Genomic DNA, 19,424 nt, shown 5'->3' on the forward strand with positions numbered 1-19,424 from the left:
CCTCCCTTAGGGCATAATGTTGCCCATTGTTATAATAACATAACAAAATAAGAAAAGTCAATTCTCTACAAAACTTCTGAGAGATGTGGCTCTCAGAGTAATTCAAGCACAAATCCACATACAGAAGTGCTCATGTCTTTAATTTTTTATTCTGTTCCAGGTATACGGACTATATTGATTTAACTTAAAAGGTTGCAGAAGTTTCTAAATGAAGAAATGTTGCCATAAGATATTGAGTGAAGCAAAGATGCCGCAATGACAGTGAAATGTTGTAGTAAAACAGCAACGGTGGTATCCTTTCTCATTTTTTTAGGTGTGAGTTTTAAAAATGACCAATTGGCCACAGTAGAGAGCATTCAAGTGCTTCCTTAATTTTCTAGTATGATTCATACTTTTCAGAGCTTCTATAAAATATCTGAAAACCTCTTCTTCCCAGGGCGCCTGGACAGCTCAGTCAGTGAAACGTCCGACTCTTGGTTTGGGCTCAGGTCATTATCTCAGGGTCATGAGATCGACTCCCGCCTCAGGCTCCACTATCAGCAGGGAGTCTGCTTCAAATTCTCTCTCCCTATCCCCCACCCTGCTCCCATACGTGCATGCTCTCTTTCAAATAAATAAAATCTTAAAAAAAAAAAAAAAGAAAGAAAGAAAACCTCTTCTTCCCATTTGAACACAGGAAGGGGCCAGGTCCAGCTTTTCCTCCCCAATCTCTCTCTTCACAAACACATCATTGCTGAAAAAAACAGGTTTTTCTGGTCATAGAAAAACTAGAGCAGAGCGTTACATATTTTAGGGGAGTAGCCCCTCTGTGCTCCATGCCTAGGATTGGGCTCTTTCCCAGGGAGCTCGGTCTAGGTACACAGATGTGCTCACACACCTGAGCTCAGGGGCCAGCAAGACCTGAGTTCAAATCTGACTCCACTGTTTACAAGCTGTATGACTCTGGCAAGTTGCTTAAGCAATCTGAGTCTTCATTTCTAATTCATATATGGACATAACATTGCCTAAATCAAAGATTAAGTTAGATAGACTAAATAAGTCTAAAGCATCCAGAAAATGTAAAAATAAAAATATGCCGTAGATAGCTATAGATATTATTAATAGGTTCTATGTAGTGTCACACACCTAGGGGAGAAGAAAATCAAAACTCATTTAAAAGAAAGATATATTTTATAAAGATTCAAGTTCATTGTATATATTGATCAAGCAGTGGAGACAGTAAGAAAATATTTATAATACTGTCTTAATTCATTCACTAAACAAATGTTTACTGAATGACTACTCTGGTGCTGAATATACAGCAATGAATTAGCCTCCACCTAACAGGATTTAAACAGAATTCATTTTCATAGTCTTAGGATATAAGAAAGGCTCTGATATCTCTATTTTTTTTTTTAGGTGGTGAAAATAGAAAAGATAAAAGTAAGGTTTTTTTTTCCAGGCAGTCAGTCAATAAACAGATGTTAAAACTATAAGCCCATGTCTGTCTTGCCCACTGTTACATTCTACAGACCTAGCGTGGAGTGTGGCATGTAATGGGCAGCTAACCATCTACTGAATTAATGAGTAAAGAGTAGAAATGGGGACTCATACAGTCAGGGACTGGTAAGATCATTTCTCACCTGCTGAGAGTATCACTGGATTTGCTACCTTCAGTGGAATCCCTTAATGAGTTGTTGCTTCTGTTGGCAGAAGGGTGGGAGAAACAAAGAGTACACAGTGTTATTTTTACTTAATGATAAAAGTACCTGTTCCTCTGAACACTGCTTTTACACCAACGCTGATTCAAAGAGTGAGACTGGGGCACTGGCTCTTCCAGGTGGAGAAACAATGTGAAGAACAGCTTGAAGACGAAAGGAATTGACTCCTTTTGGGAACCAGGAGTAGTCTGTTTTGGTTAGAGCATACTATGGGAGTAAAGCGGGCTGGTGACAAGTTAGGGAGCTCCCTCAACTTCAGACTGAGAGACCAGGTCACTAACACAGCAGACAGTGAGGAGCTGATGAAGGCCTGAGAGCAATGTCCTGTGGGTCTTACATGGATAACAGGTTAATATTAACTTTCCCTTCTTGGCTAAAAATAAAAGAGGTTGTCTTTGTTGAGGGGTTATGGATTTCATTTCTTTATGCTCTTTTTAGGACTTCATTTAAAAACTTAGCTCTTCAATTACTGAGGAAAATGGGATTGTTCTCTGTGGGGTTCTTATAATCCTGTATTGAGGTTGTTAGACTTTCCTTCTGGACTACCTTCCTCTCAAAAGTTAGGTAAGCCATTGTAAATGAGTGTGAAATGTAGAAAAAGTCTTCCATTTTTGTATGGCATACCATGTAAATATCTTCCTATGGGTAAACAGCAGCAAAACTGAAAATAAGCCAAAAAGATTCCTGTTGATTTCTAGAAAATACATTACACTGAAATCCGCTTTAGTTTTAGTTAATGCAACAGCTTTCCTTCAATGCCCAAATGCCCATTGATTCCCATGTGAACTGTCCAGACTTCCCAAATTACCGGGAAACACAAAAAATTCTTGGACAATTAATTAGATCAGAATCTCAGATTCTTCTTACCTAAGGCATCTCTCTAACCTCAGGCTTGATTCAGTAATGCAACCTCTTACTCCATCATCTCTATGTAGATAAATATAACTCTCAGTTACTTATACAAAGAACAATTTCTAGATTCCACGTATTTTTAGAATAATCCATTGCTCTTTAAAGCACAACAGTAGATTTTAGGCCTCCAAGCAAATTTTGTAGAAGGCTGCCCCTGGAATTCATCAACTCAGAAATGCTTTCATAGACCCTTAAAATCTTTAGGCCGAGTTTAGGCTTTGGTGACAAGGTCATTTGTAGGATTATAGCAAAGTAACATACATTCTTTAAAGGCAGGGACCAAATATGTTCATGTTCAATACAGTCCAATATAATTTAAGCCCACGATTAGTGGCTAAAGTGATGGAAATCATCTCACCAGAGAAATCATAGTAATCTTTGTGGAATGATTAGTGCTGGGAGCCAGGGGCTCTAACTTTTACTTTTGGCTTTGCCTCTTTGCTTTATAGGAGAAGGCAAATCAATCTATGCCTAAATTTACTCATCTGTCAAATGACCTTAATAATCAATACTGCCCTGGCTTAGAAGGCCTATTATAGAGTTCCCATAAAAACAAAAGTTCTTTGCACATATATGCATTCCTCACTGGGGTGGCCAATGGAATGTTTCCGACATGTGATTCAGACAATGCAATGTTATGCTATGTAACTGGGCTGCACTTACAATTTTGCTATTACTATTAATATTATTAATAAACATTAAATAAATTCAGCTAATATTTAGCCACTTCAGGTTAACATATACTAACTGAACATCTTAAAAACTGAAGATTGTTTATATATAAGTATTTCGGAGAGTATTACTTTTAGGTATTTGTCATATAACCAGAAAATGAATATTACAACAGGTTGTTGTAATACTAACAGCTAGTATATAATTAGAATTATAATACTAAAAATATAGTGTGTATTGTATTAAAATGCTTTGTTAATTTAATAATAACACACAATAAAATTTTAAAACCGTATTTGAGAAGAATATGAGAATCTCATTAATTTCTGCAGGTATATACAGGGAAGGGCTGGTGAACTGACTGAATCTTTTTTGGGTGTGATCTTTTATTAATTTGGTATATGTCATTGGCATGAATACCTAGAGAACCAAGGACTCTCCTACTAGATTATATCTGGAGAGTCATGTAATTCTCACGGTTCTAGTTTAGCTCCACCACTGAACTGTGTGGCTGCAGGCAAGTCAGCCTTTTGAAACTTATGTTTTTCTCATTTTTAAGATGGGCTAAATAAATCCTGCCCTGTCTTGTTTCAAACAGTTGTTACGATAATCAAATAAGATTATGGATGTAAAATCTGTCGGGACCTATAAATTACGAATGTAACTTTGGGTAACACCTTGCTTTGACGATTTCTTTCTGAACAGAATAACTGTATTATTTGCTCTTGATATCAAGTTGTTTGACTTTTGCTTAGTTCCTCCACTTTCATACTGTTTTCCCTGGTAAGGTCAGGTCGTCTCCGAAGTTAGTTAAACCTCCCCCTCACACAGGGAACCACGCTGAGAGAAGCTCTCCCATCCCGCAGTACACCCAGGCTCACACAGCCACGTAGGAGACCCCCACGGATGGTGTTCTCCCTTCCTCTTCGGGCTTGCCCAGAGGCACAGCTGGTTCCTCGTTGATCACACTTCTCAACTCTTGGAGAAGCTGTTTCAAGTCCCTTGTTGGATCTTCCTTCAATATGTTAGGTTTCATAGAGTGCTGTATTAAAACAATTTACAAAACAAACACCTTAGTCTTTTTTTTTTTTAGATTTGTATGCTATTTCCTATTGTAAAATTAATTCAGCTGGTAAATAGAAATTATGGAGGAGAAAGAAGAAAAAACAAAAATCACCTATAATCTTACTAATCTCAGGGATAATCAATAACAACCAATCAATAATCAACACAGTGCTGTATCTAATTTATAAATGTGTGTATACTTCTTTATATATCCATATTTATAAATTAGAGGATACACTCATAGGATCAAACAAAACATATCTATTCTTAAATCATTTGAAAAAAAAATTTTAATGATGGAGTATGAATAGTGTACTATGTCATTAAATATTTACAACTATGTCCAGGCAAAATAATTCCAGTACTTTTTAAGGGCTGAATTTTATAAAGCTACAGAACTTTAGAAGTAAGGAACTCTTTAGAGATGAATTAATTTACTCCCCATTTTACTTATGAGGAAAGAGACCCTCAGTATTTTCAAACTGGGTTAGTTGGTATTTGAGAATAATTTTAAATGATTTTCAGATATATAAGTATTCCCTGAAGAATATTTATAATAAAAATTATAGATGTTCCCAATAGGCACCTCAAAAGGGGAAACCAACTGATAGTTAGCAGTTGCTCTGGTGAGCAGGTGGTCTTAGTTGGAGGACACTCACGGCTAGAAAGTCATCAATCATCATCAAGCTATTTTAGCTGGAGGTGTCTGTCCCAATGTAGAGTTAAACCTGCCATATACATTGGTTGTTGAATGAACATTGGTTTTGCTTTTCTAGGGTCTATGCCAAACAAGTGTTGATGTTATTGATATAATCCTCACATTCCCCTTCCCTTCCTAACCCTGTGGACAAACCACAGATAACATTCAGCTGAAGATGTCAAGAGTTCTGACTGACTGAATGTGTGGTTAAGTATGTATGGTCTTTACAGTTTATTGATGGAAATTGCCAAGAGTTCAGAGTTTCATAAGTTAGACTCCATTTAATTATTAAGTTTGGCTCCAGTAATTTAAAATAAAGACATGAACAATTTTTTAATAGACTTCATTTTTTAAAATTTATTTTGATTTTTTTTAAAGATATTATTTATTTATTTGACAGAGAGAGACAGCGAGAGAGGGAACACAAGTAGGGGGAGTGGGAGAGGGAGAAGCAGGCTTCCCACAGAGCAGGGAGCCTGATGTGGGGCTCAATGCGGGGCTCGATCCCAGGACCCTGGGATCATGACCTGAGCCGAAGGCAGCTGCTTAACGACTGAGCCACCCAGGTGCCCCAACGATAAGAGACTCTTAATGATAGAGAACAAACGGGGACTTGCTGGAAGGAGGTGGGCGGGGGATGGGCTAGATGGGTGATGAGTATTAAAGAGGCCACTTGTGATGAGCACTGGGTGTTATAGGTAAGTGATGAATCACTAAATTCTACTCCTGAAACTGAGATTACACTGTATGTTAACTAACTAGAATTTAAATAAAAATTTGAAATAATAAAAAAAGGTTGAAAAGCATTGAATTCCAACATTCACTTAGCAAATAATCATAATCAGCCCTATGACATTCTCATATTATGACTTCATCCTAATACTTTTAAGAACTGTTGGAATGTGTGTTGCTCCTCCAATTAAAATGTAAGCTGCATTATAGAGGCAAGGACTTGATTTGATTATCACTCTTTTTATACTCCTTTACAAATAAGCTACACTTGGCTTGGGTATGAAATCACAAAAACATCAAGGTTGGAGGGGTCTTGAAGATCATTTGGTTCTAGTCTAATCTTCAAACGGAAGTGATGATAAATCTCCTCTATGGCACCCTCACAATAGACTTATCTGGCCTTTGCATGATCACCAAAAACCAAGGAAGGCAGTTTAATTTTTATACACCTTTAATCTTTTGAGAGAAAGACTTATTAAACTGAATCTCCTCCATACAACTTACATCCCTGGTCATCTTTTACCCTCTAGAGTCATAGGGAACAAGTGGAACATAACCCTTTAGAAACAGATACTTATTTTATCCCTTCACCCTCCACTCCCCTACCTCCATTTTGTAACACACACTGCAGGCTAAATCTCCTCAAGCCATCTACTCTTTTCATGTGGCATGGGCCCACCATTTCTCACCACTCTGGTAGTGTCTCTTTTGACAGACTGCTTAATCAGTGATTCTCCCTGCCTAGACATTGAAACACAAAGTTCAGGGAGAATCTGACCAGAGCAGTGTGGAGAACTGTCCCCCTCTTGGATCTGGATGCTATCTTTTAAAACCTTTTTCGGCTGCCGCATAATACTGCTGACTCAGACCGAGCAGGCAGTCACCTGAGGCTCCCTAGGCCCTTATTGATAAGCCACATCTCCCATATGCTGCACTTTGTATTTTTGTGTATTTAGTACCAAGTTCTAGACAACATTTATTCTAACCAAACTTTCTCTTCATAGACTTGGCTCATCATTCCGAACAAACAGAAGCACCATTTATCTGTGCTTGCCATGCATCAGGCACTCTACATATTATCTCATCTGAACTTTAATTTTCAAACCAGCCAATAAGGTAGAAATAATGGCTTCCATTTTAGAAAAGAGAAAACCAAGGCACAGAGAGGTTAAATAATTTGGTCAAAATTATGCAAGGAGTAAATGGCAAAACTGGAATAAAGATGATCATTTGTCTGACTTGAGAGCCCATGATCTTTCCACTGTGGTACAGTGACTGATTCTCACTGGATAAATTCATTAGGAAATGTGATCGGCATGCTATGAAGTATCCAAATTTAAGATCACAAAATTACAGAATATGGGGAAAGATTAAATAATATAGTTGAGCAACTGGCCTCAACATAATTATAGTCGGGTTATTACTGAAAGTAATTCACAAATCACATGAGGGCAATTATCCTAAACTCAGAAGCCTTCAACAAGGATTGATTTATAAGTCAAATGCACCTTGGGAATCTTTAAAACCACTAAAGAGATAAGAACACCAATGCCAGGCACATTCCCTAAACCCTCCGGGAGGGGAGAGGCAGGTGGTACAGTGGAAAAGGGCACAAGCTTCTGCACCCCCAACTCTTTCACCATGGGATCCTGAGCAAGTTACCTTTCACACTTCAAGAAACTTTGCAGGACACCTACTATGTGCCAGACACTCCATTAGAAACTGAAGTAAAGTGACAAATATATCTGGTCCCTGCCTGTGGAGACCATACAGATCATTATGGGAGGGAAATGCATGATGAACAGATAATTTCATAACAAGAGGAACGCTTACTTTAATCTCCATTTCCTTATCTGTAAAAAGGAGGAAAATACCTCTTACTTTACAAGGAGGGTATAAGAAACAAGATTACTTAATGTGTGCACAGTAAGTACCAAGAAAGGCTGTTTCCCCCCTCACTCTCCCCTTAGTATAGAAATTTATAGAAACCTATTTTATATGCTCTATATTTGCTGATCTAGAATCACCAGAAAGGTACTATAACTTATAGTGCAGCAATTAAGTAGCTGGGTAGAGCCACTACTAAGAAGTTATCAGGGTTAGCTGTGCATTCTAGCTACTATGCTCCCCTTGATATAAGTAGAGATATTATCATTCTTTCAAGTTGCAGGGGGAAAGTTATATGGTCACAGTCAGAAACTTATCTCCTTTTTGTTTTCAAATAGTTTTTTGAACAGCTTCTTGTAAGTGGGCGGTGGGGGGGGGGCATGTTCAACAGCTTACCTTTTTTTCTAGAACCCATATAGGGAGGAAAGCATTTACCTTCGTGGTTTTACATTAATACCTTCAACATTGACATTCAAAAAAAGGTAATATGGTGGCTCCAGAATTGAACCTACTGTAAGCCTGGAAGAAGATAATTCTTTCTCTCTTGAGTCTTCCCAGTAAGGTTAGTATAAGTGAGCCATGGAAGGAAATATTAGGAACAGGATAAACGGGATTCTAGAGACCAAATTAAATCCCAGAAAATTAAATATTTATGCAATAAGCAAAATAAATAGCTAATAAATTGGGGTAAAAGTGCAGAGTCTGAAAGTTACATCTCAGTAAATTTTATAACTACCACTTAAAGAAAATATTTTTTGTTATAACTATGTGTTCAAATAAAGCATGAAGTTTATTATTTAAAAAGTATAATTACTTTTCTATGCAAACATTGTTACACTGTTACTTTTAACTAAAGGAAAGGTGAACTTGACACAATTATAACAAATGCTAACCATTTAACAAATGATATTTGTTGAGCTGTGTGTGTGTGGGGGGGTGTGTGGGGGGATGGGCAGTGTGCATACATACGTCCTGCAATATGTAGAGGATTTTGCTACATGCGGAGGTGTCACAACTACCTCCAGATATTACATACATTTAGGCTCAAACCAAGGAATCTGAAGGCTGTGGCAAAGATCCCCTAGAGGTTGTGGAACCAAAGCAGATACTCCTCATTTATCAATAAACTTTAGAGAATTTGGTTCCTTAGGGATATCTTGTAGAGAAAAACCTCCAAGAAATATTAAGTATAAAAAAACCAAGTTGTAAACCAATATGTATGGTATGAGTTCATTTATTTTAAAAATCTCTACATGTATTTAGCTACTTTTACATTGAAGATTTATTTATATATTACTACTGTATCAAAATTATAGAGAGTGGTTACTTCTTGGGGGTGGAATGGGGAGGAGCACCTTGGTAAGCTAATTCTTGGGCTGGGCAATGTGTTCAGTTGTGTTCATTGTTATTTTAAACAGTCAAATAAATAAAGCCATGTAGGGATCAACCACAAGACTGTGTCATACAACCAAAGATTATGACTAATTCAATTCTATGGACCAATTCTGTACAAGTTCAGTGTGTGAACCAGAAGTTTTCTTTAATACAAACATAGAAGAGGACAGAGAAAGGACATATACATTATCTGGGAACTCTGAACAGCATGGCATAAACAGACTTGAGTACTAATCCTGGATCCTCTGTGTACTAGCTGTGGGACCCTGGGCAACTTTACCTCTCTAAAGTGTCCTATTCCTCATTTTAAAAATGGGGACAATACAATCTATCCTGCTGGATTAGTGTGAGGATTAGAAATAATGTACGTAAGGCAAATGGCCTATTGTCAGTATTAAATCAATAATTATTTTTTAATCAAGAGAGCAACTACTTTGATGAAAAATAATACAATTTTAAATTCCCAACTTGGCAAATTATAAAAGATTTCTTCTAGAGGACAAGGCCTCATATGAGATTATACCATACAAGAACATATTTCTGAGGAATTAACTGCTTAATATATATATTTTATAGACAACAAATTAATTCTTGAAGGGTCATTATAAAAAACCACTTACATTTTCTGAATATATATACATGTTTTGTTCTGATTATATAGGTATTAAATTTTCACTTAAAAATTAAAAAAAAACCATGATGAAAAAAATCCTGTGTGCCAGAAGATAAACCCTGTTTACACTTTAACATTTTGAGGTGTTTCTCTCTTGTCTTTTTGCAATGTATAAAATTACAGAATGAGTGGAGAGGACTGTTTCAGGCTTGAAAGACTTCAGTGAAGAGGAGTAAGTCTTTTTCTTTTTTTGCCTTACGCTGCTGCTTTGGGCCCCTCCAGGGTTGGGGACAAAAGGTGAGGAAGGCAGAGGAGGGAGGTGAGGCCCCCCTTGAGTGGTCCCTGGGGTGCTGTCTGGGGACTTCACTAGCAGGTGAGCTGGTTTATGAGCCCTGCCCAGCCCTGGTCTTCCAGCAGTTCATACCTTGATGAAGATCATGTGAGGTCCCTTTTAAAAATGGCCCTTCCTCTAGGGCCTATAAGTGGGCCATAGAAAGCATACGCCTTACCTTTGCCCTCCACCAGTGGAGTGCCATGTGCCACCAAGGCTGTCCTCTTTTCTACTTTGCCGATTATAGAGAGGCACTTGACTATGAATTTTTCTTAAAAAGACTCAAAATCAAACCCCAGGGGACACTTGCCCAGCCCTGGAGGAGTATTCCCTGAAGCTCCTCCATCTCCACTTGAGGTGGGGGAGAGTGGGGGGACCAGAGCATACTGGCAAGTCTCTTCTTTTTTTTTTTTTTTAATTTTATTATGTTATGTTAGTCACCATACAATACATCACTGGTTTTTGATGTGGTGATCCACGATCCATTGTTTTCGTGTAACACCCAGTGCTCTATGCAGTACATGCCCTCCTTAATACCCATCACTGGGCTAACCAATCCCCCCTCCCCCCTCCCCTCTAAAACCCTGTTTGTTTCTCAGGTCCATAGTCTCTCATGGTTCATCTCTCCCTCCAATTCCCCCCCCCCATTTTTCCCTTCCTTCTCCTAATGTCCTCCATGCTATTCCTTATGTTCTACAAATAAGTGAAACCATATGATAATTGACTTTCTCTGCTTGACTTATTTCACTTAGCATAATCTCCTCCAGTCCCATCCATGTTGATGTAAAAGTTGGGTATTCATCTTTTCTGATGGCTGAGTAATACTCCATTGTATATATGGGCCACATCTTCTTTATCCATTCATCTATTGAAGGGCATCTACAGATAAAGGGCTGGTATCCAAAATCTATAAAGAACTTCTCAAACTCAACACCCAAAAAACAAATAAGTCAAAAAGTGGGCAGAAGATACGAAAAGACACTTCTAGGAAGAAGACATACAAATGGCTAACAGACACATGAAAAAATGTTCATCATCATTAGCCATCAGGGAAATCCAAATCAAAACCACACTGAGATACCACCTTACACCAGTTAGAATGGCAAAAATGGACAGGGAAAGAAACAACAAATGTTGGAGAGGTTGTGGAGAAAGGGGAACCCTCTTACACTGTTGGTGGGAATGCAAGTTGGTACAGCCACTTTGGAAAACAGTGTGGAGGTTCCTCAAAAATTTAAAAATAGAGCTACCCTATGACCCAGCAATTGCACTACTGGGTATTTACCCCAAAGACACAGATGTAGTGAAAAGAAGGGCCATATGCACCCCAATGTTCATGGCAGCAATGTCCACAATAGCCAAACTGTAGCAAGTCTCTTCTAAACACTTCTCTGTAGGCCTCGTCAACTCCTGGCCTTCCTTGTAAAGCCCTGAACTGACTAGCTAAAAGTAGTTACAACTGGTTTCACAATCTTTTAGCTGGTGCTGCATAAGTGGTCTAGTACCTTGCTTTAGGGTGTCTATGTCTTATTCCTGGCTTTGGGGCCTCAGGCAAAATGGAGAGACAGGCCATCTGTATATGTATACACTACTTTTTCATTGGATTTTTAGTCATTTGACGTACCATGAACGTTTTCCCCACTAAACATTAGTTAAAACCATAACTGTTAATGGCTACACTGATGTTTCATAATTTTTAAATCAATGCCCTATTGTCAGTTGTATTATTTCCAATTTTTGCTATTATAAATAATGTTCAGTGAATATCTTCATGTATTTACCTTTGTACCTATCTCTGATTATTTTCTGAAGACCAGTTTATAGAAATGATCTTAGTGAATCCAAAGGCATTTTTAGGACTTCTGATAACTATCTTCTAGAGAAGTCCTAACAGTCCAATGCAGTATGTGAGGAGCTTGTTAGTTGTTGCCTCTGTCCTCACAACACGAAAAGAGCTGAACAAACTAACGATCAACAACTCTTCTTATGTTCATCTGAGAAGTGAGGTCAATGGTAGAATCATAGCTTACTGGAGCAGAAGTCCAGGAGCAGAAACCCTTCATTTAAGCCAGTAATGGGGAGAAAAATTTTAATTGATGAACTGCTGGAGGCTCAGTGTGGACAAATGTAAGAGTTAAAAACTCCAGGTTGAGGCCACATACTTCTGTGAGTTTTACTTCCAGGAGCCCAACAGGTTCTTAAGGTGAAGGGTGGAGAAAAAATCCCCCGTGTTTCTGGCAGAATAGGGGAAAAGTATTCTGAAATATGTTCAGAGCATTCTGTTGTTTTTTTTTTTTTTAAACATTTTATTTATTTTTGACAGAGAGAGAGAGAGCACAAGCATGGGAAGCAGCAGGCACAGGGAGAGGAAGAAGCAAGCTCCCCGCTGAGTGGGGAGCCCGATGTGGGGCTCGATCCCAGGACCCTGGGATCATGACCAGAGCCGAAGGCAGACGCTTAACCGTCTGAGCCACCCAGGCGCCCCCAGAGCATTCTGTTCTTAAATCCAGCCCTCAAGGGACACTATTAAACCAGAGCCCCTAACAGCTTGGGTCATACCAGAATCTGACCAAGTGGGAAGGGAAATACCCAACTCAGTTCCTTCCTGTCTCACCTAAAGGTGGTGGGGGGGGGTAGGGGTGGGAGGTAACAAAACTGAGAACTTGGGAGGGCCTCAGCCCAGTGGCACAGGCTCACTAAAAGACTGAGACCTAATCACAGGACTATATAGAATGCTTCACCTCTCCCCACACCTTTATGACGCATGACTTCAATAAGGCTTCTGTAGAATAATGAGATTACAACAGAAAAAAATGCATGTCAAAGACCTTATTTAAGAAGTCTCTAGGGAAACCCAAAGACAAAAGGGGAGAGAAAACAAGGACATCAGAGGACATTTTAGCCTTTGATGCCTATAGCTACAGCAAGCAGCACACATAGTTTAACCCCTAGCCAAATAAACACAAAACCCTCACACTAAAGTTCTATTTATTTCAGTTCTTTTTACACAGTACATCATGTTCAGCTTTCAACAAAAAATTAAACTCATACTAAAAGGACAAAAAAAATGCAGTTGAAGAGACAGAGCCAGCATCAGAACCAGACTCAGATATGACAGAGATTTTGGAATATTAGACTAGGAATTTCATTATGATTAATATGCTAAGAGTTCTAATGGAAAAAGTGGACAACATGCAAAAACAGATAATGTAAGCAGAAAAACTGAAATTCTAAGGCGGAATCAAAAGGAAATTCTAGAAAAAAATTATAAAGAAATGAAGAAGGCCTTCGATAGGCTTATCAATAGACTGGACATGACCAAGAAAGTAATCAGTGAGCTTGAAGAAATGTGTTTTACTTTTTTAAGGTTTTATTTGTTCATTTTAGAGAGGGTGAGAAAGAGAGTGAGAGAGAGTGCACAAGAGAGCAGGTGAGCAGGGAGAGGCAGAGGGTAAGGGAGAGGTAGAAAGAATCTGCAACAGACTCTTCACTGAGCACAGAGCCTGACATGGGGCTCAATCCCACAATCATGAGATCATGACCAGAGCTGAAACCAAGAAACCAAGAGTTGGACGCTCAAGTGACTGAGCCACCCAGGTGCCTCAGCTTGAAGAAATGTTAATGGAAACTTCTAAAACTGAAATGCAAAGAGAAAAAGAAATGAAGAAGATGGACGAGAATGTCTAAGAACGGTGGGACCACTGTAAGAGGTGTAACATACACATAATGGGGGTACCATAAGGAAAAGAGAAAGAGAAAGAAACAAAAGAAAGACAGACATAATAATGGCCTAGAATTTTCCAAGATTAATGACAGAACCAAGACACATATCCAGGAACATTATGAAACATCAAACAATACAGACACTAAAAAAATCTTCCCATAGGCATATCATATTCAAACTGCAGAAAATCAAAGAAAAAAAGTTTTCAAAGAAGCCAGAGGGGAAAAAACACAGAGTAGCAAGGATGAGTATTACATCAGATTTCTCTTCAGAAACCACACAAGCAAAAAGAGACTCAAGTGAAATATTTAAAATACTGAGATAAAACCCCCCACCAATCTAGAACTATACTCTGCAAAATTATCCTTCAGAAATGAGGAAAAATAAGACTCTTAGACAAACAAAAATTGAGGGAATTTGTTATTAGTAGACCTGCCTTGCAAGAAATATGAAAAGAAGTTCTTCCAAGGGGAAGAAAACGATATAGGTCAGAACCTCAGATTTACATAAAGAAAGGAAGATCCTTAGAGAAGGAATAAGGGAAGGTAAAATAAAGAACTTTCTTTTTTTTTTTTAAATGTGCAATGTTAAATGGTTCTATTTATTTATTTTTATAACATATAATGTATTGTTTTTTTCAGGGGTACAACGGTTTCAGGGGTACAGGTCTGTGATTCATCAGTCTTACACAATTCACAGCGCTCACCATAGCACATAACTTCCCCAATGTCCATCAATCAGCCACCCCATCCCTCCCACCCTCCTCCACTCCAGCAACCCTCAATGTGTTTCCTTAGATTAAGAGTCTCTTACTGTTTGTTTCCCTCTCTAGTTTCATCTTGTTTCATTTTTCCCTTCCTTCCCTAGAAGGTATTATGCTAAGCGAGATAAGTCAATCAGAGAAAAACAATTATCATATGATCTCACTGATATGTGGAATTTGAGAAACAAGGCAGAGGATAATAAAGAACTTTCTTTTAATTGCTCTAACAGTTTATTCAAATAATAATAGGAATAATGCATCCAGTTATGTATACATAGTATAATAATAAAATACACAAAATATATGTGCATATATACATGCTTAGGGATAAGTGAAATGAATGACCACAATGATACAAGGGACAAGAAGGAGGAAATATGACTATTTTGTTATTATAAGGTCCTTGTACTACCCATGACATGGTATAGTGTCATTTCAAAGTGGACTTGGATTAGTTGTAAATGCATACTGCAAACTCTAGGACAACCACTAAAAAAAGGAAAAAAGGAAATATAATTTATATGTTAACAAAGGAGAGAATATATTTTTAATTCCTCAATTAAAACCACAAAAGACAGAAAAAGAGTAAAATACAAAAATAGGAATAAAAACAAAAGCAATGACAAGAAAACAGTAACAAACATAATATTAATCTAGCTATATGAATAATGAATTTAAATATTGATGCTCCAAATATACCAATTAAAAGAGAGATTATCAGGATGCAACAAAAACACAAGACAGACTATATGTTGCCTACAAGAAACCTACTTTAAATATAAAGACACATATAGATTAAAGTAAGGAGATGGAGAAAGAATATCATGCTAATACTAATAAAAAGAAAGCTGGAGTAGCTAACATTAATTTCAGACAGAGCAAACTTCAGAGCAAGGAAAAGAGGGGCATTACATAATGATAAAGGGATCAATTCTCTAAGAAGATATAACCATCCTTAATGTGTATGCACTTAGTAGCAGGGCATCAAAAATATGTGAGGCAAAAACTGATAAAACTGCAAGGAGAGGGGTGCCTGGGTGGCTCAGTTGGTTAAGCACTGCCTTTGGCTCAGATCATGATCCTGGAGTCCCGGGATCAAGTCCTGCATCGGGCTCCTTGCTCAGCAGGGAGTCTGCTTCTCCCTCTGACCCTCCCCCTATCATGCTCTCTATCTCATTCTCTCTCTCAAATAAATAAATAAAATCTTAAAAAAAAAAACAACTGCAAGGAGAGGGGGATGAGCAAGATGGCAGAGGAGTAGGAGACCTGGATTTTGTCTGGTCCCAGGAAATCAGCTAGATAGGGATCAAACCATTCTGAGCACCCACGAACTCAACAGGAGATTGAAGAAAAGAATAGCAACAACTCTGAACAGAAAAACGACCACTTTCTGGAAGGTAGGACGTGCGGAGAAGTGAACCCGAGGTGATATTCGGGAAGATAGATGGTGGGGGAGGGGGCCTCCGTCGGCCACTTCTGGCAAGTGATAGAGCCGCAAAGCACAAAATCAGAACTTTCAGAAGTCGGCTCCGCTGAGGGATGTCGCTCCAGTGGCTAAGTAGGGGGTGGAACCCTCGCTGGGACAGTGGGTTCTCAGGACCCTCGGGGTCACAGGAAGACGGGGGGTGCCAGAGTGCGGCAGAGCTCCCAGGTATCGGAGCAGGGAAGCCGGCTGCAGAGATGGAGCCGAGGAGCAGGCTCTCAGCTCGGGGTTGCCATAAACCGTGATTCATGGCACAGTCGGGCCACTGCTCTTCCAGCAGGGACCCAACAAGTGGCAGATCCGGGGAGAATCCCCTTTCTCCCCCCGGGAGGAGTGGCGCGGGAGCGCACCACAGGGATCTGCTGGGTTTGGAGACTCCACATGGGGTCAGGTGCCAGAGAGAGAAACCCTTGGTCACCGGCCGGGTGAGCACAGAGTGCGGCAGGAGACCGGGGAGACGGGAGTGATTGACTGCTTTTCTCTGGGGGTGCACTGAGGAGTGGGGCCCCAAGTTCTCGGCTCCTCCGGGGCGGAGATTAGGAGGCCGCCATTTTCACTCTCCTCCTCCAAAGCTGTACCGAAAGCTTGCAGGGAACAAAAGCTCCCGAGAGCAAACCCGAGCAGATTACTTAGCCCAGACCCGGCAAGGGCGGGGCAATTCCGCCTCCGGCAAAGACATTTGGGAACCACGGCAACAGGCCCCTCCCCCAGAAGATCAGCGAGAACAGCCAGCCAAGACCAAGTTTACCGATCAATGAGAATGGCAGAACTCCAGAGCTAGGGGAATACTGCACATAGAATTCATGGCTTTTTTCCCATGATTCTTTAGTCTGTCAAAGTTAATTTTTTAAATTTTCTTTTTCTACTTTTTAAAAAATTTTTCTTTTTCCCTTTTTCAACCAACATCTTATCAATCCCTTTTTTAAAAATCTTTTTTATTTTTCATTTTTAGAGTCATGTTCTGTCCCTTCATTGTAGTTAGCCTTATCTTTTGTATATATATAAGTTACTCTCTCTTTAAAATTTTGGGATACAGTTTCTTGTAACAAACCAAAATATACCCTAGATCTCTAGTGTATGGCTTTGTTCTAGTCTCCTGCCTGACCACATTCTCTCCCTTTTTGTTTTTCTTTTTTAAATTTCTCTTCTTTCTTTTTTCAACCAACTTCTTATCAATTCCTTTTATAAAATCTTTTATAATTTTCATCTTTACAGTCATATTCCATCCCTTCATCGTATTTACCCTTATTTTTTTTTACATATGTAAGTTTTTCTTTCTTTAAAATTTTGGGAGGCAGTTTCTTCTAACAGACCAAAATATGCCCAAAATCTAGTGTGTGGCACTGATCTCTTCACCAGCCTGATCATATTCTTTTTCTTTTTTTTTCTTTTCTTTCTTTCCCTTTCTTTCCCCCCTGGTTTCAGGTCTCTTCTGATTTGTTTAGTGTATATTTTTCGGGGGTCATTGCTATCCTGTTAGCATTTTGTTCTCTCTTTCATCTATTCCCCTCTGGACAAAATGACAAGATGGAAAAACTCACCTCAAAAAAAGAACAAGAGGCGGTACCGACTGCCAGGGACCTAATCAATACTGACATTAGCAAGATTTCAGAACTAGAGTTCAGAATGACGATTATAAAGATACTAGCTGGGCTTGAAAAAAGCATGGAAGATACTAGAGAAACCCTTTCTGGAGAAATAAAAGAACTAAAATCTAATCAAGTCGAAATCAAAAAGGCTGTTAATGAGGTACAATCAAAAATGGAGGCTCTAACTGCTAGAATAAATGAGGCAGAAGAGAGAATTAGTGATATAGAAGACTAAATGATGGAGAATAAAGAAGCTGAGAAAAAGAGAGACAAACAAGTACTGGATCATGAGAGCAGAATTCGAGAGATAAGTGATACCATAAGACGAAGCAATATTAGAATAATTCGGATCCCAGAAGAAGAAGAAGAAAGAGAGAGAGGGGCAGAAGGTATATTGGAGCAAATTATAGCAGAGAACTTCCGGAAACAGGCATCAAAATCCAGAGAACCCTCCTCAAAATCAATAAAAATAGGTCAACACCCCGACATCTAATAGTAAAACTTACAAGTCTCAGAGACAAAGAGAAAATCCTGAAAGCAGCTCGGGACAAGAGGTCTGTAACCTACAATGGTAGAAACATTAGATTGGCAGCAGACCTAACCAGAGACCCGGCAGGCCAGAAAGGACTGGCATGATATATTCAGAGCACTGAACGAGAAAAACATGAAGCCAAGAATGCTATATCCAGCTAGGCTGTCATTGAAAATAGAAGGAGAGATAAAAAGCTTCCAGGACAAACAAAAACTAAAAGAATTTGCGAACACCAAACCAGCCCTACAAGAAATATTGAAAGGGGTCCTCTAAGCAAAGAGAGAGCCTAAAAGTAACATAGACCAGAAAGGAACACAGACAATATACAGTAACAGTCACCTTACAGGCAATACAGTGGCACTAAATTCATATCTTTCAATAGTTACCCTGAATGTAAACGGGCTAAAGGCCCCAATCAAAAGACACAGGGTATCAGATTGGATAAAAAAACAAGACCCATTGATATGCTGCCTGCAAGAGACTCATTTTAGATCCAAAGACACCTCCAGATTGAAAGTGAGGGGGTGGAAAACCATTTACCATGCTAATGGACATCAAAAGAAAGCTGGGTGGCAATCCTTCTATCAGACAAATTAGATTTTAAACCAAAGACTATAATAAGAGATGAAGAAGGACACTATATCATACTTAAAGGGTGTACCCAACAAGATGATCTAACAGTTGTAAGTATCTATGCCCCTAACATGGGAGTAGCCAATTAATAACAAAATCAAAGAAACACACCGACAACAATACAATAATAGGGGACTTTAACACCCCCCTCACTGAAATGGACAGATCATCTAAGCAAAAATCAACAAGGAAATAAAGGCTTTAAATGACACACTGGACCAAATGGACTTCACAGATATATTCAGAACATTCCATCCCAAAGCAACAGAATACACATTCTTCTCTAGTGCCCATGGAACATTCCAGAATAGATCACATCCCAGGTCACAAATCAGGTCTCAACCGGTACCAAAAGATTGGGATCATTCCCTGCATATTTTCGGACCACAGTGCTTTGAAACTAGAACTCAGTCACAAGAGGAAAGTCGGAAAGAACTCAAATACATGGAGGCTAAAGAGCATCCTACTAAAGAATGAATGGGTCAACCAGGAAATTAAAGCAGAATTTAAAAAATTCATGGAAACCAATGAAAATGAAAACAAAACTGTTCAAAATCTTTGGGATCAAAGGCAGTCCTAAGAGGAAAGTGTATAGCAATACAAGCCTTTCTCAAGAAACAAGAAAGATCTCAAATACACAACCTAACCCTACACCTAAAGGAGCTGGAGAAAGAACAGCAAATAAAGCCTAAA

The 19,424-nt window shown here is 38.9% G+C and overlaps 1 protein-coding gene across 41 annotated transcripts in view; it reads right to left on the reverse strand.

Annotated features, from left to right (window-relative positions):
• CCDC158 (coiled-coil domain containing 158) overlaps positions 1-19,424 on the reverse strand; it is a 127,719-nt gene that overhangs the window by 37,064 nt on the left and 71,231 nt on the right. For all 41 annotated transcript variants that reach the window (XR_010409437.1, XR_010409436.1, XR_010409441.1 and 38 more), the window contains 2 exons: positions 4,166-4,326; positions 1,623-1,682 (listed from right to left, as the gene is read on the reverse strand). Coding sequence is in view for 32 of the 41 variants with exons in the window: in XM_064584626.1 (XP_064440696.1) it covers positions 1,623-1,682; positions 4,166-4,326 (221 nt within the window). In the remaining 9 variants the exon portion in view is untranslated. The remainder of the gene's footprint in view (positions 1-1,622; positions 1,683-4,165; positions 4,327-19,424) is intronic.

This window comes from Mirounga angustirostris, unplaced genomic scaffold, assembly GCF_029215605.1.
Source record: "Mirounga angustirostris isolate CCGP_5_RB_7025 unplaced genomic scaffold, mMirAng1.0.hap1 SCAF_2, whole genome shotgun sequence".
NCBI lineage: Eukaryota > Metazoa > Chordata > Mammalia > Carnivora > Phocidae > Mirounga > Mirounga angustirostris.